At 52.8% G+C, this 22,967-nt stretch overlaps 12 protein-coding genes across 12 annotated transcripts; 6 read left to right on the plus strand and 6 right to left on the minus strand.

Annotated features, from left to right (window-relative positions):
• The first annotated feature begins 391 nt into the window (after positions 1-391).
• BU26DRAFT_518327 (lytic polysaccharide monooxygenase) lies at positions 392-1,785 on the plus strand. Its single transcript, XM_033828785.1, has 4 exons — positions 392-428; positions 480-925; positions 969-1,516; positions 1,565-1,785. The coding sequence occupies exons 2-4, from the start codon at positions 822-824 to the stop codon at positions 1,654-1,656; spliced, it is 744 nt and encodes a 247-aa protein (XP_033684781.1). The 5' UTR covers positions 392-428; positions 480-821; the 3' UTR covers positions 1,657-1,785.
• Positions 1,786-2,035: 250 nt separating this feature from the next.
• On the plus strand, positions 2,036-3,064 carry BU26DRAFT_593139 (uncharacterized protein; the record flags this gene model as incomplete). Its single annotated transcript, XM_033834865.1, has 2 exons — positions 2,036-2,764; positions 2,802-3,064. Exons 1-2 carry the CDS (start codon positions 2,230-2,232, stop codon positions 3,062-3,064), a joined length of 798 nt encoding a protein of 265 aa, XP_033684782.1. The 5' UTR covers positions 2,036-2,229.
• Positions 3,065-3,772: 708 nt separating this feature from the next.
• BU26DRAFT_563672 (uncharacterized protein) lies at positions 3,773-5,768 on the plus strand (the record flags this gene model as incomplete). The annotated part of the gene is made up of 3 exons (XM_033833196.1): positions 3,773-3,833; positions 3,893-4,598; positions 5,612-5,768. 3 exons carry the CDS (start codon positions 3,773-3,775, stop codon positions 5,766-5,768), a joined length of 924 nt encoding a protein of 307 aa, XP_033684783.1.
• A 1,389-nt stretch (positions 5,769-7,157) lies between these two features.
• Positions 7,158-8,979, minus strand: BU26DRAFT_425667 (amino acid transporter-like protein; the record flags this gene model as incomplete). The annotated part of the gene is made up of 5 exons (XM_033823639.1): positions 7,158-7,882; positions 7,948-8,396; positions 8,452-8,652; positions 8,702-8,772; positions 8,866-8,979. The coding sequence occupies 5 exons, from the start codon at positions 8,977-8,979 to the stop codon at positions 7,158-7,160; spliced, it is 1,560 nt and encodes a 519-aa protein (XP_033684784.1).
• Positions 8,980-10,072: 1,093 nt separating this feature from the next.
• On the minus strand, positions 10,073-10,733 carry BU26DRAFT_504219 (uncharacterized protein; the record flags this gene model as incomplete). Its single annotated transcript, XM_033826759.1, has 3 exons — positions 10,073-10,098; positions 10,153-10,406; positions 10,465-10,733. The coding sequence occupies 3 exons, from the start codon at positions 10,731-10,733 to the stop codon at positions 10,073-10,075; spliced, it is 549 nt and encodes a 182-aa protein (XP_033684785.1).
• A 1,502-nt stretch (positions 10,734-12,235) lies between these two features.
• Positions 12,236-13,079, minus strand: BU26DRAFT_289408 (uncharacterized protein). Its single transcript, XM_033821616.1, has 2 exons — positions 12,613-13,079; positions 12,236-12,549 (listed from the first exon to the last, which is right to left on the minus strand). The coding sequence occupies exons 1-2, from the start codon at positions 12,812-12,814 to the stop codon at positions 12,443-12,445; spliced, it is 309 nt and encodes a 102-aa protein (XP_033684786.1). The 5' UTR covers positions 12,815-13,079; the 3' UTR covers positions 12,236-12,442.
• BU26DRAFT_289407 (NAD(P)-binding protein) lies at positions 13,080-14,559 on the minus strand. Its single transcript, XM_033821615.1, has 2 exons — positions 13,260-14,559; positions 13,080-13,203 (listed from the first exon to the last, which is right to left on the minus strand). The coding sequence occupies exon 1, from the start codon at positions 14,241-14,243 to the stop codon at positions 13,353-13,355; it is 891 nt and encodes a 296-aa protein (XP_033684787.1). The 5' UTR covers positions 14,244-14,559; the 3' UTR covers positions 13,080-13,203; positions 13,260-13,352.
• A 316-nt stretch (positions 14,560-14,875) lies between these two features.
• Positions 14,876-16,072, plus strand: BU26DRAFT_539892 (glycoside hydrolase family 16 protein; the record flags this gene model as incomplete). The annotated part of the gene is made up of 1 exon (XM_033831528.1): positions 14,876-16,072. One exon carries the CDS (start codon positions 14,876-14,878, stop codon positions 16,070-16,072), a length of 1,197 nt encoding a protein of 398 aa, XP_033684788.1.
• Positions 16,073-17,317: 1,245 nt separating this feature from the next.
• On the minus strand, positions 17,318-17,946 carry BU26DRAFT_289395 (uncharacterized protein). Its single transcript, XM_033821614.1, has 2 exons — positions 17,580-17,946; positions 17,318-17,522 (listed from the first exon to the last, which is right to left on the minus strand). The coding sequence occupies exons 1-2, from the start codon at positions 17,816-17,818 to the stop codon at positions 17,414-17,416; spliced, it is 348 nt and encodes a 115-aa protein (XP_033684789.1). The 5' UTR covers positions 17,819-17,946; the 3' UTR covers positions 17,318-17,413.
• A 470-nt stretch (positions 17,947-18,416) lies between these two features.
• Positions 18,417-19,270, minus strand: BU26DRAFT_593141 (uncharacterized protein; the record flags this gene model as incomplete). Its single annotated transcript, XM_033834866.1, has 2 exons — positions 18,417-19,147; positions 19,210-19,270. The coding sequence occupies 2 exons, from the start codon at positions 19,268-19,270 to the stop codon at positions 18,417-18,419; spliced, it is 792 nt and encodes a 263-aa protein (XP_033684790.1).
• A 434-nt stretch (positions 19,271-19,704) lies between these two features.
• On the plus strand, positions 19,705-20,656 carry BU26DRAFT_604103 (uncharacterized protein; the record flags this gene model as incomplete). The annotated part of the gene is made up of 4 exons (XM_033835489.1): positions 19,705-19,709; positions 19,763-19,863; positions 19,928-20,115; positions 20,174-20,656. The coding sequence occupies 4 exons, from the start codon at positions 19,705-19,707 to the stop codon at positions 20,654-20,656; spliced, it is 777 nt and encodes a 258-aa protein (XP_033684791.1).
• A 1,090-nt stretch (positions 20,657-21,746) lies between these two features.
• On the plus strand, positions 21,747-22,518 carry BU26DRAFT_593142 (uncharacterized protein; the record flags this gene model as incomplete). The annotated part of the gene is made up of 3 exons (XM_033834867.1): positions 21,747-21,813; positions 21,861-22,310; positions 22,358-22,518. 3 exons carry the CDS (start codon positions 21,747-21,749, stop codon positions 22,516-22,518), a joined length of 678 nt encoding a protein of 225 aa, XP_033684792.1.
• Positions 22,519-22,967: the final 449 nt, after the last annotated feature.

Here is a 22,967-nt window from a genome sequence, read left to right on the forward strand (position 1 = left end):
GTACTGGCCTGGATGCTCGGTCTCCGTATTAGCATGAGCCGGAGGTTTGCTGTTTAGGCATTACAGTTCATGTACATCCGCCCTCTGAGCTTGTTCTGGCTCTTATAGAGGAGGGTTATTTCGTCTTCCCAAGTATCCTTGAACGCCTCCACGATACTTGTTGCGATATTAGACCCTAAATACTGGATGATCAGAGTCTCTGTTGATATGCGGGATGTGGCAGCAGCTTGGTCGGATATGCTCACCTACTCTCAGTCGAAACGGGAGATGGTGAATAAGAGAGCACGTGATAAGAAGCAACGCTATACTGTGTTTGGTAAGCTCCATCCACTAGCTCCGCGTGCATCAACACGCGATTGCGACTTCATGCATTATCTCTCAACACCGTCAGCACACGCTCGTGATACCTTGCCGATGTATGTCATGAGGTACGTTAATGACAGTATTTTGGCCGCGCCGTTGCTAATGAGCTATTGCAGGGCATACAATTCATGTCATGACAGTACGCAACAGCGATTGCAAAGTTTAGGTTTTCATAGCGCCTCGGTTTCGATGCGACGATCTGCGCGAGCGGAAGTGCTACGGATACACTGGGATATTACCATACGAATACGATGGTGCAATATATGCATGTTGCCGCTCAAATAGCGCAACAAGCATTGTGATAGGCCTACGTTCGCTCCGGTGGGGCACTGTATGTAGGCTAAGAGCCACGTCGTGCCTTTTCCTACTTTAAGGGTGGTATTCCTCCTTCCTATACATATCTACAAGAGCGCCCGGAAGGTTTTCTGTTCGAGATTGCTTTGAAACATTGTTCAAAAATGATCGCACCCGCTGTTCTACTCGCGCTCACCTCTCTAACTGAGACCGCTCTCGCACATGGCGGGATATGGAATTATTCGATTGCAGGAAATTGGCAGCCAGGGTAGGCTTTCTCTCGGCACAAAGTCTGGTACTAATGTTGATAGCTTCTTCCCCTACTATCCTGCTGAAGGCCAATCCTCCATCCAGCGCCACTGGATTGACTTCAGTCCCATCAAAGATGTCACCTCGTTCGCCCTCGTCTGCAACAGCCCCGGTTCCATCGCCGAGAAGTACGCTTCCATTCCCGCAGGCGGCGAAGTAAAAGCGTACTACCCCGGCTGGCCACATGATATCGGGCCGATCGTTGTATGGATGGCATACTGCGGCTCGGAACCTACCTCGTGCGACTCTTTCAATGGCACTGGAAAGTATTGGTTTAAGATTCAGGAAGTTGGGCTTCAGAGCGGCACGATTCGGAATGGGCAATGGGCTTTGAAGGATCTGCTCGCATCGAATTATACCTGGACCACCACGATTCCGGAGACACTGCGGCAGGGTGCGTATTTGATGCGGCACGAGATTATTGCGCTTCACGTTCCGTTTGAGCCGGAGTTCTATCCTGAATGCGCGCATTTGTGGGTCACTGGTGGTGGAAGTGAGAAGCCGAGCGAGGAATACTTGGCTAGCATCCCGGGTGTGTGGAGGCAGGACGGTAAGAGTAGGTGCACTAGAGATCGATATTATGCTGATATGAGGATAGAGCCGGATCTGCATATGACGATCTATGAGGAGCCCACTTCAAGTAGGACTGAGTGGAAGATTCCGGGTCCGCCAGTCTGGAGAGGATCGTAAAACTCAAGCTGTTGCCGCTCTGTGCGCATCCAGTACTCGCTCAACCACTTCACCGTCCCGTTGAATCCTAAATAGGGACCACAAGCTTTACGCCGCTCTAGTCTCTAGCATCCACATTCGCTATTGAGACAAGTCTTGTTGCACCAATCACGCTCCCTTTGCTGCTCGGAAATGAGACATGATGGGGTCACCCCCTTGACTTCTCACAATGATTATCTCACCGCTCCAAGGTGGGGGACGTTGCAAAATTGACTGGAGATATCCTTCACTACCTACGTAACAACGTGGGCGCACTTAGCGGCGTCATGTGCTGCAGCGCCGCAGCATGGGAGGCGCTACACATCACGTTGTGAGTGCGCGATATCTGCATAATCCCTTACACATCTCCACTGTCCGAGCAGGTTACGGTTAGGGGCCCCGGCATACTTAAACTATCCTACTCCCACCCAGTAAGCTCTTTCATCGCACACACAACACCCATAACCATCATCACAACAAGTACAACCCGAAGACATACGGAAACACTCTCCCATCTTAATTTTCTACGAACAAAAAGCAGAGACCAACTTCACAATGGATTTTGATCCTCGTCGTGGAGGCGGTTCATGTCCTGGCCGTCGCAACGCCTACAATCCTGAATCGGACGATTATTCTGGCACTGGCTACAGTGTCGGGAACCCTCGCATGTATGGCGCTCGCCGCGACATGAATGGCAGCCACCGCCCTACTAGTACACATGGCATACCCGATATGCAAGGTGCCTACAATATGAGCAGGTCGATAGGCGCCAGCCCTCGCATGTCCGGTCGTCATCCCGGCATGCGCGACTCTCTTGATCCACGCAAGCATCAACCTCCGGGCTCGTACCCTTATGGTTCTCACTCTAATCCAGACTTCGAGGAGGATGACCGTAAAGACGATCTGTACGCATTCACGTCGATGACTGATGTACGTTATGAAGAGATTTCCATGCGCCCACTGAACGGCGGTCAAGGCGGCTCAAATGGCCGCGCGTTCCTTCCGCTTCACGATCATGGTCTTCGGGATGACTCTCGTGCTCGTCACAACGCTCATCGTGACATTGGCTTTGATGCTGAGGTCTATCATGGTATTCAAACCTACGTGGAGACTACTGTGTCTGATAGCTCTGAAGACTCTGAGAATAGCGGATCCCACGGCAGCTACGAGCCTTCTCGTGATGGGCGCCCTGGTAATTGGTGAACATCTCACCCTCTGGTATCACTTGACAGAAATCGAGCAAGAGCAGATGGGCCACATCGATTCCAAAAAATATCGCACAAGCACATTCGTGCGCCTAGCTCCCTTGTGGCCATTCATCTTCGAACGGATGGTGTGCAGGACTGCGAGCCCTACATTCGCATATGTTGCTTGTCCAGATAGCAAGTAATTAAAAGACTTTAGTCACAAAATTCAACCCTTCTCATGCCCGTGACGCTATCACCCAGGCAATTTCCCGTGGTGATCAGTCATATTTACCAGTGATCTCGTGATCTGATAAGCCTCCACTTGGTAATTCCATCATTGCATAAACTCCAGTGCGATGGGATGGACAATTGTGGAATAACGATGACCAAATGTACTCAGCCCCGTAACCTAAAGTGGGTAGTGCATTGCCATATTCTGGAACCTCGACGGTTCCGCCCCGCTCGTGGAAGTTCGCCAGACTTTTTGGGATTAGGTCCTTACAATTGGGACCATCTCTCATTCACACAGTTAGAGTTGAGTCGAAGAACGCAGTCGCATATCACGTGACCGTCCCTGAGCTTCCCCGAAGATTAGGTGAACGAGGTGGCAGTCCATTGCCATATAATATGCGCTCACTATCAGCAACTTCAATCGTAAAACACGCACCCACAAAGGCACAACCAACTCACACCACGCTATATACTCAGTGAGTACAGCAAACGCTATTGCCGAGTTCGAGAAGCCAACCCGATAACAAGATCGAAACGAAAGCTCAAAAGGTCCACTGCACCTCCAGCAAAGAGGCCAAGAAAGCAACAGCCTGGAGCTGGCGCTCAGGCGGGGAGTACCTGACTCAGCTGGGGAGTACATGGCTCGTGCTCAGACGAATTTGACTACATATGTCGATGCAATGGCTCTCCTAATTCCGAAAGCTGACATGAGCAAACCCGGCTTTGGAGATCTTTCAGGAGGTAAGGCATAATACCCTTCAGTTTACCCTTTTGGGGGAAAGCTAACGATCCTTTTTCAGAGATTCGAAACCGCATCTACGACGTCCTGATCGGCCAAAACCTGACCTGCCGGGGTCTTTCGCATATCCCCAAACACCTTTGCACGTCCAACTCACTGTCCTTCGTCCCGGGGCAGTACTTTATGAGCATTTTCCAGCTGTCAAGTTTGACTCGACAAGAAGCGCGCCCGATGTTTATGAGTCGAACAATTCTCAAAGTCGAATGCGGAGATGCTGCAGAGCTAGTGGCCACGTTCTTTCCCTCCGAAGACCCGGCCGTGCGTGCGAATTACGTGGGCAACCTCTTCATCTCGATTTTGAAAGAGAAGACGAGCGATTCGGGCGATATTTTGCCCCTCGTAAGGCTTCTCCTGCAAGCACCCAATGTGTCTTACCAGTTAAGTCGAGGGCGGTTTGAGTCTGGTGCAAACCCCGTACCTATTGAGCACATGCAGGAACTGGAGAACGTCCTCTTCCGATCCCAAAGCCAATTCTGGCGCAACTGTATTGTCGACGGCATAATCGCGAAATTGGAGGTTTATGGTAGACTTCGAAAGGTGAAGGAAAGGATCGTGCCAAAGAACATCTCGATTACCGTCCGCGGAGCCGATACGAAACCTTGGATGGACTCAGCATATTGGACCGGGGATAACAAGGAAGCAATGGCAGCGCAGTTCGAGGAGTTCTTGGAGGCTGCCGGGCTCTTGGACGTGGACCACTGGGACTTGTTGGTCGGAGACGCCTCGCGTTGCGGCAGGGGTTTGACGAACGAGCGGTGGAAGCCTTTCTGGTTTCAATATTATCTATCGTTTTGATCTGAGTAGTGTATCTACATATGACCTGGGAGGATGATGGTATGTTAAGCTAATGGTCGAATGCGTGGCAAACCGTCTAGCATAGTGGTAGTGCTTGATACAATCCCCCTACAGCTGTTCCCTCCCTACCGTGTATCTCACCTTGTGACACTCGGTCCAAATTTCACGCTCCTACATTGAGCGTTTGATAACACCGCTGAGGGAGGACTGCGCTCGTGTAGTGAATGCCGCAAAGTACGTCAAGAGTTTCGACCTGTCTACCTGAAAGCGAATACTTTCTGGATCCGCTTAAAGTACCTCAACGAGTACATATCCAACTTCCCTCTACCCGAGACCAAACGCGAAGATGTCGAAGCGAAGCTGATAGTGGGCATCGAACCCCACCACCTTATCCCTCATATCGACATTCTACCACTGCTGAAGCTGTGGTACAACTTAAACGTAGATTGCAGATTCGCCTGCAGTGCTGGGGATCTGTGGAAATATAACATAGGCAGGTGGCTCTTCACAGCATTTATTTGCTTCCAGGACGTGGGAACGGTCCTGCCACTCCGCTGTCCGTGAGATTGCTATCCAGCCATCTCGGCGAGAGATGAACATCATGGTGCGACCTGGGTGGTGTTGACCGTGGGTGCATACTGGCAACTCAAATAAGATGGAGCTTGTGCAATTGTTGGGAAAGTTAGGCTCGAGGTCGCCTAAATACCTTGAACGATATTTTAGTCTCCTCTATTAAGGATCTGCGTCCTAATTACAAAGTATTAGCGTTTAAGCCTAGATGTAGAAATCTACTAAAGGTAATTAGTTATAATTTCCTAAGGTTTGCAGAACAGCTAAACCCTCGCAACATTGGCTCAAAACATCTCCCGCCGGCGTGGATCGAGCACCTTAATCACGTCATCAACACGCTGCTTATCTATTACAGAGGCAGCTATTGTATTCATGTGGAAGTCAGAAAGAGTGCGACGGAATGGTGGATGGGGGAACACCACAGCGCGGAGGCACAACCGGCGAAGAGGGAGTGGATTAAGAAGGCGAGGATTCCCGGAGAGTGGGGCAACATTACCGTAAACGGCCCGTAAGGGGGGTTGTCTAAAGCAAGCTGGATTATGCGAGCGAAAATTGGGCGGGAACGGCTTACTTCTACACTGCGTTGGGATCGGTCAACTATAATACGGGAAACGCCCCGGGTGTTGAACATCGCCATTGGGCAGGACCGAAAATTGAGACAAAAGAGGGGCCCACACGAAAACCAACATGAGCTGAGCTATCTCAATGACAGCAACTACCCCCAGCTATTCTTTGCGGGACATTGAATCATAAATCCTACATACGATCCGGGACCAAGGATTGCTAAGGAGGCAAGAGCGGGTATGATAAGCCTATCTCATTTCATTGACTGCTAATCAAGTCTACTCACCTCCTCTTCTACCCCTGCTGACACAACGCCGTAGCATACCCCTGAAAGCTCACTCCATCAATTTCCTCGATCTCTTCAGTCGTCAACCTCCACCCCAGAGCCTTACAATTCTCCACCGCCTGCTCCAGCTTCCTAACTCCCACCGCCGGCGTAATCCACTTGCACATGTCGTAATTCAGCGCGACCGCCGAGATCGACGTCTCATGCTTCTGGGCAATCTTTTCTAGCAGCGCGTTCACAGGCTCCACGTCCTTCATGTCGTTTAGAGAACATGTTGCATTTGGGATTTGTATGACTAACAGCTGTGCAGAAGGCACAAAGTGGCTCTCACGGCGTGGGATTCTCGGGATATAACAACGTGCGTAACAGCCACCCCGGAGGCTTTCACGGTTGCGTACAACAGATCTATACTGTCAGCAACGTTCGGCGAACGGTGACAGGCAACATCTTCGTCATTCCAACATCTGGCGACGCTTCAAGCTTGTGCCCGAGGTAGACCAGAACATCGCGACTTCAACCCTGTGAGTGCTGACATGGACGGCTTATGGTGAGCAAATGGTGGTGCCATTCTTGAATGCCGCCTTCTCTTAACGAACCTCAAGGTGGCAATCCCTTGTTGGACTTATCTCGGAAATTACTTTCTTCGTGTAGATCATAGCCGCGTGGTTTGAGCGTGCACGACGCATTGAACACCCCTCCCGCTCTGGCCAGGATGCTTGCGATGCGACGACGAAAGATCCTGCAATGCTAGTGGTATCATCGGGAAAAGACATACAAGATGCATGAAGTGGAGGCGAATGAAGGATTGCAGCTTTCCTAGCGTTGATATAGTTCATAGTCGGACGCCGAGAGGTCTGGAGTGAAAGACTCCATCACGTGACTCTCTGGATGTTACCTTGAAGTTCATGGCTCAACGGCCAACCGTCCAATAATTGAAAGTGTGGAAGGCTAGTACCAGCGTCTATCGTATTGTTGGATCTCCAAACCTTGACCCACCAAAGGTTAGCCTGCAGTGGCCTTCCCAGGTCAAAGCCATGTACACCCAGTCCCATCACGTGACCACCTCGGCAAGACTAGTCTCGATAACTGGCCCCTTAAAGACTTTCCTCCCGTGGGCTAGCCAGAAAGTGCCTGCAAAGATCATCACCCCGCTCCAGAGCACACAGCTCCAATTCATATTCGTCGCTGTGACCGGCACCGCCGCCGGCCAAAAGCTAAAGAACGTAACCAAAATACTCCAGCATATCGCGCACCCATTGACCCACGGGCCCCATTTTCCCAGTCTCCAGGGTCCGAAGTCAAGTTTCGAGGGGTGGTACAACCGCGTGTATAGGAGGAGTGAGAAGGGCACCATATATGACGCGAAGAATCCCGCCACGGTGAGGGAGACGATGGCGTTGAACACCGCCGCGCTACCAATATTGATAAGTGAGAGAAGGCAGCTGATCGAGCACGTAATCGCAATGCTGACGAGTGGGATTTTCATCTTCGGATGGACGTAGCTGATCGCCCGCGCATTCGGGACCGCGTTGTCGCGCGCGAAAGCCCAGAGCTGGCGCGAGGCGGAAGCCACATTGACTATAGTTCCGAGGATGAACATGGTAAAGATGAGGGCTGAGAGCGCAGTTCCACCGGCGATGGATCTCGTGCCTTGCGTGAGGATCTCGATGAAAGGGTAGCCGGTCGGCGTGTTGAGCGCAGCATCAACGTCGCCGATACAATAGAGCATCGCGATGAGCATCGTGAATCCGGTAAGGCCGTTGATAGCGATGGAACCTGCCCCGTATTAACATCATGGCGGCACTTAAGGTGGCACGCGAGGACAGGACGGGGATACATACCGAGCATGGCCCTCGGTAGAACGGTGGAAGCGTGCTTTATCTCCTCGCACATATGCACGGCGCCGTCTGCGCCCAAGAATGCAAAGACGGGCGTGATAAGGCCAACAAAGAAAGAAAGACCCTTGCTTTCATAGCCTCCCGCGTTAAGGAACAGTGCCCATACATCATGGCTTGTACTCTTCTGCGGAGCCATGACAGTGAGAGTAATGAGTACGATGAAGAAGAGGGTAATGTGAAGGGCCAAAACAGCTTGCTCCGTTCGCGGCAGGAGTTTCGCGAGAAATGTGTTGAAGATTAGCGCAATGAAGATGACGGCGAAGATCAAGAGTGTGCCTTGCCAACGCTGGGCGTTGTAGGACGGCCGAGAGTTGATGATGAGACCTTGGAAAGTCGTAGCGGTAAGATAGCCGGCCGAGGCGGTGACTGCTTGCCATGCAATTACAGACTGCCTATTTTCTTGGTTAGAACTTGCACATTTTGTCGCACAGACGAGTAGCAAAATACCATCCCGTGATGTAACTCAGCAAATTCTTCCACCTCTCAGGTGCCAGCTGGTGCGTCCAATGGTACTGACCCCCCGCGGTGGGCCACATGGAAACCAGCTCTCCCATTGTTGCGACCACGGCTGCATATCCAATCCAGACGAAGAGGAAGCCGTAAATAAGACCGGCGGGTCCCCCGTTCTGAAGGCCGAAGATGAAAACGCTACGCTGTTGGTTAGTGATCCGCCTCGTGGCGGCATCGGGGCTGGTACCTGAAGAGGCCCTCCCATGTGACCATGAGAGAGCAGGAGAAGCCGAGGATGCTTAGAAAGGCGAAGTTACGCTGATGCTGAGGTTAGATAGGCTATATCGTAAACGTGATTGTCGCTAATCTTTAGGGAAGCGTAGATTGCACATTCAAAAGCGTTTGACATACCCTAAGCACACTCTTCTTCCCTACTTTCGCTAGTTCTCTCTCATCCTGATCGGAAATTGTGTCCAAGACTCCCTCGCGCGTTTCTTGCGATGCTAGCACCTTTTCTGTCTCCATTCTGTTTGAAATGCTTTCCTTCGCGACGCTGATGATGGGCGGGCTGAGCTATGTTCCAGTCGGATCAGCAAGGAAGCACAAACTCCGTCTGGCGGGGCGCAACCGTGGCGGATATGCAGCCGTACTGTGGTGTAGTGGGAGAGGTAGGTGTAGCTAGTCGACAACCGATATATTCTGCTGCGCGGAACTACGTTCTCGTGAACACTATGCCGTGTTATTAGACAAAGGTGTTCGCAACGGCCCGGCCTAGAGTCGTACCCCACCAAGAGAAGCTACGATCGTCTTTGTTACGATGGCGAAAGTCGACTCTTTCGTTGTGCGAGCCGCGGGGGAGATAGAAAAGACCGTAAGGCGACGAAGGCTTAAGAAAGACCCAGCACCTTTTGTCCAAGGCATTTGCTTACCTCGACAGTGCAGCATATTCGCTTGCATAGGTGTACATGCACGACCAACTCGTCGGTGCTGTGCAACCTATCGGACGAATCGGAGCGCGGGATCAGCCGCGAATCGATTTAGCCACACCTATGAGGACCGTTGAAACGCCCACAATACGCCGAAAGGAAACGCGACTAAGAAGTGGGATATTGGCGCTTATGCCGGGCGTAAGTTGTAAGAAATGAAGGGAAGGGAAATCAGGATACGGTGAGATGATTCCAGGTCTTATAAAACATGGTGTGATGGGTGCATTAGGGAGACCGAGACTGAGGCCGAGCGAAAGAGCGACAATAGGAAGGGATTGAAAGCCTGCGGGCCCATGAATTGAAGGTTATCGGGGTGCTAGTCAGCTAGCCGGGCTGCTTCCTAGAAGGGAAGGTGCATCTTAGGGCGCATGAGCCTATCGTAGAGACAAGGATGCCCCTAGACGGCAGTCACGACAAGCGAAGAACGATATAAAGAACCCAAAGAGAGGGATTGAATGCAAATGACGTTGGATGGCCTGAAGTGAAATTTGAGCGCGAGAGTAACGAAAGAAAGAGAAAAGAGTAGGGGAGCAGGGGAGACGAGAAATGATGATGAAGCATGAATGCGCTCGTAATAGCGAGGGATATCTTCCTTCGCCATACTTATGCAAGGCGTCGGAGATAATGAGACTCTAGCGGATGAATGACATAGCAACACCTGCATACACTATCAATATCCACAATCAATACACGACAAAAAAAATGTGCTCACCAGCGTTGGCGGCGTTGTCCTGAGTTCCCGGAGCAGCTGAGCCCGCGGTGCCTGCCGCCGAAGAGCCTGGACCTTGCGAAACCGATGTCGCCGGCATCATTTGCCCAGCTACAGCGACCGAAACCCCGATGTACACTGGTTTGTTTTCATAAAGCATAGTGTTCAGCACACGGTTGACCTGAGAGGCCACAGTGGTGGGACTGGCCAGAATCGTTGCGGCGGCAAAGGTTAGCCCCGCTGTAACGGTCGCCGTGCTGTTCATCGAAATCAACTTCTTTCTCGTATACTGAACAAAGAACGGGAAATACATACCTAGTGAACTGAGCAGAACTCAACTCCTCAATGAATACCACAGGCCGACATGCAAAGCCCGGTCTCCCTTCTTCAAAACATGCCGGAAGATCTCCGGACTGTGAGCAAGCAACAAAAGCGCAGACTTCCGTACTGGAAGGTGCAACAGTCGAGCGGGTTGAGTCGACATAGGTAAGACGATTGCGCTGGATCGATCCGATAAAGAGAGAACCTGGACAACTGTAAGGAGACGGATATGAAAGGAACTCATTGGGGACTACTTTGGCCATGGCCTACTACAGATCGAACACCCACTCCCGAGAGCCGCGAGAAGAGGTAATCTCCCACAGTCGAAGACATTAGTGTGGAAGAAGTAGGCCTTGGCGAGGACTTGATTGTTGATATCGTGCTTGCAGAGAGATAGTTGGGATTTGGGAGAAGCTGGCGGTTCCTGGAGACTGAAAGCCGACCTGAAGCTGTTGTCTGCAAACATCCGGTCGATGTGGATATCTTTTCTTCTTTTTCAATACTCCATACGTAGAACAAGATGCTGATGCCTTCTCGCAAAACACTTTTCGCCGAATCGTAGGCCTTCAGCAGGTCCAGTATGAGGTCCGGTATACTAACTGCATGGCCACCATTGAAGCCTGGTACAGCCCTTTTATACACGGAGGAGAGCTTCGCCGTCTCCGGAGGTCCCTTATCTTGGCCTTTCCATGCCTACGTCGACAGGGCTGAAGGGCGGCGCAACTGCTCCAGAGCTGGTGCTGAGACACCATCGTGAGACATGGCAGATTGTTCGTCGAGCCAACCGCAGTGCGTCAAGGCATACTGAAGCCCAAGCGCACGAGCCACATATCGTCCCCAAGCCTGCCGAGCTATGTTCAGGAGTCAGAAGAGAAGAGGGCAAAGTCTAATTGGGGTTAGAAGCCTAAGAAAGCCTTGTCTGAAAGCAGAAGGATCTTTCGAGAAGCATGAGGCTGAAAAGCTTAATTCAACGGCCATAACGGAAGGGCGACTCGACAATGCGTATGGACTAGTAATCAGGCTTGACGCACGTCGCGCCAAGGACCTGGATTGGGATGATGAGAGCCGTCGAGCTAGAGCTAGAGAGCTAGAGATCGAGGGGCATGCTTCGAGTCCGGAGTGAGGGCGGCCCAGCTGCGCATGGGGCTGAACGCAGGCGCGGGACGAGCCGCTGCCCAGAGCCACGCATTGTACGGATCTGATTTGCAATACATCCCAAGGCGCGGATCCGAAGACAATGGACGTGATGGGAAGTTTTCGCGTTGAGCTGTCCTGATGACTTCAGGGACGTTGCCTAATAGGATCCGGGCGCTGAAGGCGTTCCGCATCGTTCTTCGGCGTAAACAAGCTCCCGGTAAAATTGCCGAAGTCATTAAGGGTCTTGGTTTTGACGCCGTCGAAGGGTCGTGTCCACCGTGGGCGAGGATGCGGTGTTGTGCCTGGGGTCCGAAAGAGCTAAGCCCATCATGTTTCCCAAATTCGTAAGCATGTGGCTAAAGGCGGCTAGTGTAGTGGCGGTGCATTTCTCGCTCGACCTTCAGCTGTCAGCTCTCTGCACTTCGCGCGTTGGGACCGAAAGTAGCTTATTGTTGACCTTGGTATTGTCTGAGGCTGAAGGTATATGCACCTCGCGCGTGCATGCCAGAGAAGGAGAGGAGGCTCAAGCAGGGCTGAAAGAATAGCTGTAGATGCGTCTACATAGATGGGCGTTCATGGTGCGCCGAAGGACGGATTTGAAATCATTTGGAAAGGAGAGCAAAAGAATGCGCAGAAAATTTTAGTGCCTATCGGTATGGATTGACATTATTACTAGGTGTAAGACTCAAGCCAACGCCAGACCATTATCCGCATGCCCATCCATCGCATCATAGGGTATCATATGCTCCATTGCACTACTCAATTTGATGCCGCAGGAAGCGCAAGCCTGAACTCCACCACCAAGGACTCCAACCGGTCCCTCATCGCTGCCGCCCTAGTTCAGCTTCTTATTTCCAACCTGGACCGTTTTGCCCTGCTGGCGCTGGTACTGCAAGAAGCCGAAGAAGCCGACGGCGAGGACCGCAAGGATCGCGATATTGCCTGCCATCTCATTAGCATCCATCCGCTCAATACCGCATGCTCGCCAGGCTCGGTCGTACTCACCCATGATGAAGCCCACAATGCCACCGGCCAGATCAACCAAGCCCTTGAAGAACTCGACGACAAGGTTGATTGCGCCGCTGAAGAAATGCAGCACGAACTCAACGGTCTTTTGGACGAGCTCGCCGGCCGTGGTGAAGAGCGACCAGACGACTTCGAGGAGCGACTGGGCGAGGTCGGAGAGGGAGTGGATGATGGAGGACATGATTGCTGTTTCTGCGTTTGGATGTCTGTCTGTCGGGGTATTGGATAAACGGCTGTATGCTCGAAGGTGTTGTAGAAGGGACTGAGGTGGGTGTATGTGTGTGTGTTTGCCGGTGGAATACTTAGAGGGAAGTGAAGGTGGCTGAAGGCTGCTAGACTTTATGCACGCGGCCGCTGAGGCTGCCGATGAGGTAGTGGCGACATCATTTGCGCGGCATGGCAATTACGCTTCAGCCTGCTTTGCCGTATTCCTTCCCGGAATCAAGAGGTGGCAGTGGCTGGTTGGCTGGCTGGGTGAACCGTGATCGTAGGGTATGACGTCGTGGGTGGTACAGGGCTGAATGCAGATCGCAGATGCAGATGCGCATGTGTAGGCACGGGTGCGCAGATCTGAGTCCGGACCGACTCGGTTAGTCCTGCTGGATTCACCGATCTTACGTGCTTACCTAGGTAGCACCTGGGCACACTGTGGTATGAAAGATAGACGATGGGAGAATCGAGTAAAGATTTTCGCATGCAAGGTATGTTGCGCGATTTACTCAATAATCACAGCTCTTAGCCACAGCCTCTGAGTACTGCATCGCATCCTGTCGCATATCGATGGCACTCTTCAGTCTCCCCAGGCTGTCACTTCCTAACAACACCCTCATCACTTTTCCGTCTCTGCCCTTCTCCTTCAGCTCCGCGCCCATTCCCGTGTCGGTAATCACGTCCCAAAGTGCGTGGGCTGCTTTCTTCGGGTCACCAGGTTGCTTGCCACTCCAGCTCTGAAGTTTCTGGAGAACCGCTTGCGCCGGGTTATCGCCCCTGTACTCTTCCGCCCAGCCCTCACCTTTGTTGGCGAGCACCATGTTGGTCGAGGTGAGAAAGTCGGTGCGGAAGCCTCCAGGCTCGACGATGATCGTGCGAATGCCTAGTGGTGCCAGTTCGGCCGCAATCGCTTCGGAGGTGCCTTCAAGCGCGAACTTCGATGCAGCATAAAGGCCACACGAAGGTAGACCGTTAAGCCCCGCGACGGACGAGACGTTGATGATAGTGCCGGTCCTCCGTGCCCGGAAGTGTGGTAGCATGGCTTGTATGAGCGCCAAGGGGCCGAAGTAATTAGTCTCCATCTGCTGCTTCGCCTGTTCGGAGGTGATGTGCTCGAGTGGGCCAATGACTGAATAGCCGGCATTGTTTATCAAGACATCGATAGGTCCGTGGTCTTTGATGGCTTGATCCGCGACGGTGGGGATGCGAGCCAGGTCAGTTACGTCGAGTGTGATGGGGTAAAAGTTGGACGAGATGGACGAGAGCTGCGAGAGCGCGGAGGAGGCACGCTGCGGGTTGCGCACCGTCCCGAGGACGATTGCACCCTGTTTCAGCGCGTACGAGGCCAGTGTCAGGCCCAGGCCAGAGGACACGCCAGTGATGAAGACAGTTGGAGGCATGTTTGATTTGAACAACAATTCCAGTGTGAAGAAGGAAGCGACATGCTCTTCCTGATACCTTTATATGCACAGGTAGTGAGATTTTTGCAGCTGGTCATGAACGAGGCAGTAGAAAGGACTCATCTGCGATTTCGCTGCTCTTCGGAACATCCGACTTCATTCGGGGAGCCTACGGGGATAGTCGGACATAGCTCTAAACATCGAAGTCCATGGGCTCGGCGGCATGCCTGACGGTAGGACTTTACGATTCCTCTTTAATTCCATTCTTTTATCGCCATCCGCGATTATACTTGGCAATAAATGCGCACTGCGCAGCGTGCAATTGGTAATCTCTCGGAACGGATAGCATATAACCCCGTTCAAGGAGCGATTGCGCGGCGAAGCAACACCGGGAAATGGATGACCTCAGGAAGCGCGAAGCCGTACAGGATCATGCCTCTGGTGGACATGGTTCATACGAGGCAATTGGTATACGAGGTGAGAAGAAAGGGAAGAGTTCATGGGGCTAGCAGAAACCTCGGTCTCGCTGAGTGACGTCATTGGCCAGCTGTGTGCCCCGCGACGGTCAGACCACGCGCCGCGGCAAGCCATTTCACAAGCCACAACATTCTGTCGGACCTTTGCATCGCACAATGTCCAGCTCGCTCAACAAGCTCTTCGAGAAGGGCAAGGCGAAGGTCAAGGAGTACGCCGGCGGGCACTCCTCGCACCACCAACAGGGCTACCCCGCACAGGGCTATCCGGGCCAGAGCTATCCAGCGCAGCAACCGCAGTACTCCGGCGCACCATATCCCCAATACCAGCAACACCCGCCGTATAACGCTCCTCCTCCCCAGAATCAACAATGGGGTCCACCGTCAAATCAATGGGGCCCACCGCAACAGCAATGGGGTCCTCCGCCGCCGCAACAAGCCTTCTCCCCACCTCCACAACAGGCCTTCGCACCGCCTATACCTCAACATAGCAAACCCCACTCTCCCGCGTCTCCCGTCCCTCCACCTATCTCCCATGAGCGTCCGGTGTCGAATCCACCGCCTCCGCAGAACATCCCTCCGCCGCACACCGAAAGGGTTTACTGGAAGCCCTCGTTCGACACGACGACGCCGGTATCGCACAACTTCAGACACGAGCTGGGCGATCATGGCTGGGGAAATAACGAGAAGCAGAACTACGTCGACAGCGCCACGAACTCGTTCCACCACGACCACCGTCTCATCGTGCGCGGGCTGGTACAAAACGGAAGCTACACGAGCGCGCGGCTGACATCGCACCAAACGCTGTCTCGCCCGCGCGGTTACCTCGGCGCAACCATCCTCCCGCCGTGCGCAGAAGGAATATGGCCGGCGTACTGGATGTTGCCGAAAGATCCCTTCCAATGGCCCAACGACGGCGAGGTCGATATATTCGAATCGTGGAATGGCGACTGTGTAAACCACTCGTGTCTGCACTGGGGCCACTACAACGGCGAGGACTGGAATAAGCATCAGGTCATTACGACGCATCTGCAAGACATGCCGCACCAACCGCATACGTATGGGTTCGCGTGGATAGAAGAGGAGGGCATCCCAGATTGGAGGGGGAGAATGATCTGGTATATTGATGGGAAACCGGTCATGAAGGCGAATATACCGAAGGGCACGAGAAGGATGGAGGAGTTCAGGTTGCTGATCAATGTTGCCATGGGTGGGGATGTGTGCGCTGGGAAGTTGCCCAAAGACGGGTACTACGACCTCATTGTGAGCGATTTGAAGATGTGCGAAGAGCCGGCAGGCGGCTGGAACGAATTTGAGAGAGCGTGGAGTAGTACGCCAGAGGGGAAGCCGATGTAGCGTTGCAGCGCCTGAAATGCCACCGCATCGTTGAGAATTCCCGTACGGGCTCGATGTCTCATCCAGCAAATCAGGAATGGCACCCCCAACCAGACCTGGCTCTCGAAATTGTTTATTCCAACAACATTCTCACTGTGCTAAACAAGAAGTGCATCACGACATCCTCATTGTGGATGGAACTTGGCAAGTGCGACCCACACGACGCATCGGCCAATCATACTACACAAGGTGGGCGTTCGGAACAAGTAAAGCCCCTACTCCACGGCGCTCTTGTAATACTTCTGCTGATAATCTGAGCTCGGTCTCATCTATTTTCGATGTATCATGAGATTCGACCATATCACGTGTTCGCTCGTGCTCATGCTCAGGTGTCTCCAGGGCTTCCTCTAGGCGCTGGTGGGACTCCCGGATAGCTATATAAAGTACGGTACCACCCTCGTCATCTCTACTTTTGACGCCCATCAAAGAGAAGCCTGCAGACGGAATGCCTTCCGAATACCAACTCCACGGCCAGACGCACCACTTCTAGCTCACTACCCACGGCCTCAAGGACCCTCGTCTCAACGAAGATGTTTCGAAGCCGAATGAGGTTACCAAGGCACATACATTTATCAACATCCAAGCCGCTGCTCTCAACGCCGAGATATGATGGTGCTTGCGCATGAGCCTATCTATTCAGGTCCTCGCAAGCCAGATCTCGTTCCCTGCGCAGATGGTGCTGGGATCGTTGAGGAGAGGCAGGGGTACACCGGCGGGGAGGAAGAGTTGGTAGCAGCAACCGGACATGGCATCACTGTCTGCCTCGGCTCCATCGTTTCTGACTTTGTCTGAACTGGAGAATAGGTGCTTCATAGACTCTGCTCCTTCCGTTTGACTCTAATGAGATAGCAGTCGCGTCAGCGGTATCAGACTATCATCTTGAGTAACAAGGGGAGACGAGTTTAGCTAGGCTAATGTAGGGGCGGGAGAGCAGTCAACTGATGTCGAACACAGTTCGTTTCGCCAAGATGTGCAGCACGCACGGGCATATGGCGAGAGGGAAAGTTTCACGGCACGTTGAGCTTCTTTCGGGAAGGAACATATAGTTTCTACTGCTCGTTTGAGGACCTGCACATGACTGATTCCACGGAAGAAAGTCTCGGACGCCATCCCTCTGAGTGAGAGAAGACTTTTACCGATTCCCGTGAGAACACCTCACTCCATGTCCACCAGCCACCATTTCCCGTCATACAATAAGAACACCGTAACCCAGAGAGAAAACGGTCCGGCGGGTGTCTGCAGCTAGTCAGTCAAGGAGCACAACTGCACTTGGACCAAAAGCACACTTACCACGAAGCCACCTCACTTGCCATAGAGGCAGTAAAAGCTCTTGGAGTGCGGAATATACTCGACATGGTCCGGCTCCATCGGACCACCGGACCAGGTGATGGCACCCTGGCAGTTCTCGTCGCTGTCACAGTGCGTTAGCAACATCCATCTGCACTTGCTGGATTTGACTTGTTCTTACTCAAACCAGATACACAAACCGCACTTCTTGTTGTCGATGTGAACCTTGTTGACGACATCGTAGGTGTTGAAGCAGTCCTTGTTGGCGTTCATGTCCGGGCACGGAGTGATGATACCGTAGTAGCAGTACCAGCCGCACACCTCCTGCGTGTCGGCATGGGAGGCTTGCTCTTGAAAGGCCGGGACTGCAGTCCCGAGGGCGATTGCCATGAGCGTGGCGAGGGCTGCGAGGAAGCGCATGATTGAGGGTTGATGCAGACACGTAGGGAGTGTTGCGGCTCAGGAAATATTGGGCTGATCTTGGAGAGAAGTGGAACTGGTACAGGAGGCAGATGTTATGGTCAAACTTCAGTGGGGCAGAAGTGTGCCGTCAAACATCTCGAGGAAAGGGAAGGCGCCAACTGACGACGAGGTTTCTCTTTCCTCATGACGTCAGCTGTAGCCAACACGGTGCTGTAGATATGAGGGAGTCTGGAAGACGGATCATAGGTAACGTGCTAGGATGCGGTCGGCGAGTGCAAGGGTTTTATTGCATTAATTTCCGAGAATTCTCTACGTGGAGTACTACCTGGATACCGACCACGACGTGTAACGAAGAGAAGAAATCTCGCCGAATATCGCAGCTCAACAGCTGCAATATATCGATTCTCGGAGCTAAGTCTGCCTCGGTTGGTAACCCATTTTGCAGGCCTTCCACATTGGTATGCTAAGCCCTATTAAACCTGAAGCGACGCAACGGGATCCGTATGTCCCGGCTGACTGCACCTCAACACCCGACCAACTAACTCATCAACTCTTTTCCCTCATATACAGATCAAGCCCACAAGCCGACCATCCTTCACCGCCTCTTAGCAAAGAAGACCCCGGCTCGATAATACGACACGTCGGAGAGGCCAACCTCGCGCACGAAGAAGTCCCAATGCCTGTATTCTTCCTCCACCGTGTCCTCCGCTTCCACGCCAATAACTTCTTTGCCACCAAGCACGACTTTAAGCAATGCGCCGTTCTTTCCTGTCTCCGCTGATTTCTCTTTCGTAACGCGAATAGACCGTACAAACTCCCTGTCGATGTACGATTTCAACATCGCGTTCCGATAGTTTGGATCCTGGAGAGTTGGGCGCGTGAACAGCTTGTTCAAGTCGGCAGAGCGAGGCTTCCAGACCCCGCGGGACGGCTTGGCCTCATACCGCGACCCAAAGCTGCATTCGAAGTTCGGCGCAATCATCTGCCGGCGGACGAGGGGAAGGAGTTCGAGCTCGTGAACTTCATCCCAGTCAATCAAGACGATGAATCGAGCCACATAACCCCGCATGATCTCCGGTGACCGAATGGGAAAGAAGGCCTTGAGATACTTGTTCAAGTTGCGAATAACGATGCGGGTCTCGGTGTGACGAGCGTACAGCGGTAGGAACTCGCGACGGATCTGATGGCACGTCTGCGTGAGACTGAAGAACTGGCGCCGATCCTGGGGCTTTTTGAAGATGCCGCTGTGCCTGGTGTCTTTGATGGGAGCGAGGATAACGACATCTGGGTCCGAAAGGCAGAGATCGTAGATGCGATTTCTCAGTTCTGGACTCCGTCAGCTCACTTTGCCAGAGGCGAAGGTATGGAAGAATCCGGACGTGACTTACCACCAAACAGGGAAAGGAGTCCTTTCGGATTCTCGTTAGGTGACGCTGTCTCTGCGCACATCTTCGATCTCTCCGTCCGCCGGCCCTGTTATCAGTTGCCGCTTCGAAAGTGGCGAATCAACGGTAGCCATCAGTGAATTGGGGGATGCCGCTTACCTGGTGACTTGGATAGATGTAGATGGACCACAGCTGTGAGAAGGTCTTGATGTAACGGCAACGGCGTTTTGGGTCAGTGGTGAGGTCGAGGTTAGAGGCACCTAGGTGAAGTCAAGCCGTTGCCCCGGTATCGTGCCTCGTAGGCAACGTGTGGCACGTGCTTCCCGAACCACCCAACACAGGGGAGGGAGTTCTTAATTAACCTTTCACGGGTTCAAAGTAGCGCCTCTTGGCACCTCATATCCCAACTCGAAAGCTCTACTGCCTGGAGCGAAAGAGCGAAACCAGAACTTTACCTCTTCACCTCTTCGCCCAGCCAGCCCCGTAATTCAGCCCGGCATGGGGTAAGTCACCGTACTTAAGTACCGCACCGAAACGGCGCTGACATTAATAGCAGTGCACAAGACGCATATGGGGTCGATGGTGCGTCGCTCGCGGTCGATTTGGCGACGCTCAGCATGGCCCCAAAGCCTGTCGGACTCCTTTCTCTTCCAGGAGGTACGCCTGCACTCAGTGTTCCCAGTCTCAAAGTTCGGCCTCCTTGCTAATGATATCTATGCAGAGCTTCGAAATAGGATCTATCATTTCTGCGTTGAGTCCTATCCCATCTATATCCGGAGCGTTTTCCTTCCGCGGAAACCCCAATTCATCGCCTTGACTCGAGTATGCCGACAGATTCGAGAGGAGTTCCTGCCGATGTTCCTGAAGAAAACCAAGTTCGTTATACTTCCCGCGCACTTCAAAACTCACGTCGACACGTTCTATCCATTCGGCGAAGAAGATTTCACTGAGAGCAAAAGCATGCGAGGGCGACATAACCCTTCTCTGGGACGCTGAAGGCTTTGACTACTGCGTCATCAACCTTACACCCGTTATCCATTTCCTGTTCCTCTGCCCATGGCTGCGGTGTGAGTTCAAGACCTTCGCTTTATGTCCATATTATTTGATCAGCGAGGACATCAACAAGCTACTAGCGGCTTCGACGAACGAGGAGTGGCGGTATGCGGTCTTACACTTCGTTTCCCGGATCTGTCTCAAGGGCTCAGCCGATATCCCATTTTATATGCTCGACATGAGCCAGGACCACGACATGTTGGACGATAATCCTGTTCCTCAAGTGTCTTTCGTTCTGGAAGACAACGTTGGGCTCTCGGATCTCGCCAGGCCCTGGGGAGGCATAAGGGGCTGGTTGGGGGGCATGGGTATTGATATTATGGAACATTGTCGGCTTACCCTGACAGTCCCCAGCAATAACTCGTTCCACTTGGAGGATCTATTGGTGCTGCGCTGAGGGTAGCGCGAGCGAGAACATCGGCTCTCAGCGCGATTACCGCATAGGGAGGACTTCGGGTATGAGATGCGAGCCATTGAGCCGGATGCATTTTCCTTGACTCTGGAAGGAGGTTATAGGAGGGAACTGAACGTCTTCTCGCATTCGGAGTTTTAGCACTGTGGGTAACTCCAACGTGGGAGCCTCCCTAGAGACATCGGGCTATTACCGTCATTTCCCTGGATACGTTCGGTCCACACTCTCTGCCTCACCCTAAATACCCCGAGAAGCGTTGAAACGGACTTGTGGCAACCCAGGGTATTTTCGTAGCTCCAGCCCCTAAGCAGTGAATAGCATAGCACGTGACTTCTATCTTTCTTAGACAATGCCCAGGTACTATTATTTGCTAGATGGAAGTACATTACATCCATATTATGCATAGGTATGGGTAAGGGAATCGCACGGTCGCCCTGACCGGGGCTGGAGAAGTCCAGCGCTGCGTCTTCAGCCGTCGCTGCTCTCGCGTATCGAATTCCCGACCCTGGGAAATCTCGCTAACGTAACCGATACAATTTCTAGCATAAGGGTAAGTTAATTGACTGCTTTTCCCCAGTAAGTAGTGTTCAAAGCGACCATATGTCCACCGAGAGGAGGCAAGCTCCGGAGTCAAGTATCACGAGGCAGGCAAGTCCGACTCAACAGTGACAAAGGAATCCACGAGCGGACTTCTCTGTCTATCGGGAGAGCTGCAGCAACATATGCACAATCTGTTCAGTACCGCATCCGCTCCGACTGCAGCCTCTAGATGCAGCAGATGACAGAAGAGGCACATCTTTCGGCGATTTGGCGTCATTTCTTGCAAACGGCGGTCAAGGGCACGGAGATCGTGACTAGTGAGGCGCGAGCTATCTCAATTAAACTTCAAGATGACATCGAAGTGCATTTTCGGACAGCCGAATACTTTGAACCCTTCACCTAGGTGCTGGATTGTTTAGGTTATCGCACGAGACCCCGCGTCCATCGCACCTTCCCTCCTTTGCCCACCCACATAAAATTTGTTCAACGCGCCAACTTCACCTCACCACACCAACGCACTCGCGACAACAAAAAAATGTCGCAAGCGCGCGAAGAGGAGATGGCTGCGCAGCGGCGGGTCCGGCGAAGCCCGGCCGACGTTGGTAAGTAATTTTAGCTCGTGTCGATATTCCCTGCTAATGAATTTTAGCCTGGCTGAGCAAGTACGACACCTACGTCAGGTACCGCCGGGGGACTGAAGCCGCGAGGAGGGTGATCGACCAGAGTGAGGACGAGGGGGTAGCGGCAAGACTCGGTGCCAAGATAGCCCATGCCGAGAAGAGGATGCCCGAGTTGCGCCGCGAACTCATCGATGCTCCTGCCCAGACCGGAGGTGTCTCTGGCTCTGCGGTGAAGAGTGGCCTCATCGCGGATGGTGATGCCGAGCAGAAGATGAAGGACGCCGTCCAGTTGCTGAAGGTGGCCAAGCAAGAAATGAAGGAGGCCATCCAGTTGTTCAAAGAGGCCAAGCAGGAAATGAAGGAGGCCGAGTGGAAGATGATGGATTTGGAGGCAATCAGGGCAAGGGAGAGGGGCCGCCAGCCGACGATGGAAGACTTCCCGCCCACTGTGCAGGGCCCCTTCAATGCCCTTTATGCCGGTGAGTACATCGCCATCCTTTATAAACCTACTAACTTTAACTCTCAGATGGTGCCGACGCCGGGTATGACCGAGATAGCATTGCCGACCCCGCCCGTTATGGGCGACACCAGACACGCCGCAACTGCGCGCCCCAGCCGGAGCCGGGTATTTCCGGGGTGCTGCCTCCACCGAAGGCAGACGAGGCGACGGAGACGGTGTCGCGGTGAAGCAGGAGCAGGGTGACTCCTCTCCATTATTTGATGACCACGAGACAGTGGTTATTAAACGTGAGGAATAGGTTGGTGTGGTGGTGTGAGAACGCCATGATTCTGTTGGAATTCCCGCTGGTTGTCAGCGAACATTGGATCAAAAGGCGTCGCCGCTGTCGGTGATGTCCCCACAACAGCTAGTACGGCTCGGTTCAGACGATACCAAAAGCATGCTGACCTCAGGAAAGAGTCGTCATCGTCTCTCATGTACTATAGATAGCCGTTTAATAATGGACGTGTCATAACCCAACTCGTTGCCCCACGCCTCGGAGACCTGTACAGTGTTTATCTTTTTATGGCGCTGTAGGCTTTATATCTGTACGCACGGCGTTGACCCACTATCTTCAGTCTGAGACATGTGTTCTTCAAAGGCATCATGCGAATCATCCGCACCAGCGACATTGGTG

The sequence above is a fragment of the Trematosphaeria pertusa genome (assembly GCF_010094035.1).
Source record: "Trematosphaeria pertusa strain CBS 122368 unplaced genomic scaffold BU26scaffold_6, whole genome shotgun sequence".
In the NCBI taxonomy this organism is placed as follows: Eukaryota; Fungi; Ascomycota; class Dothideomycetes; order Pleosporales; family Trematosphaeriaceae; genus Trematosphaeria; species Trematosphaeria pertusa.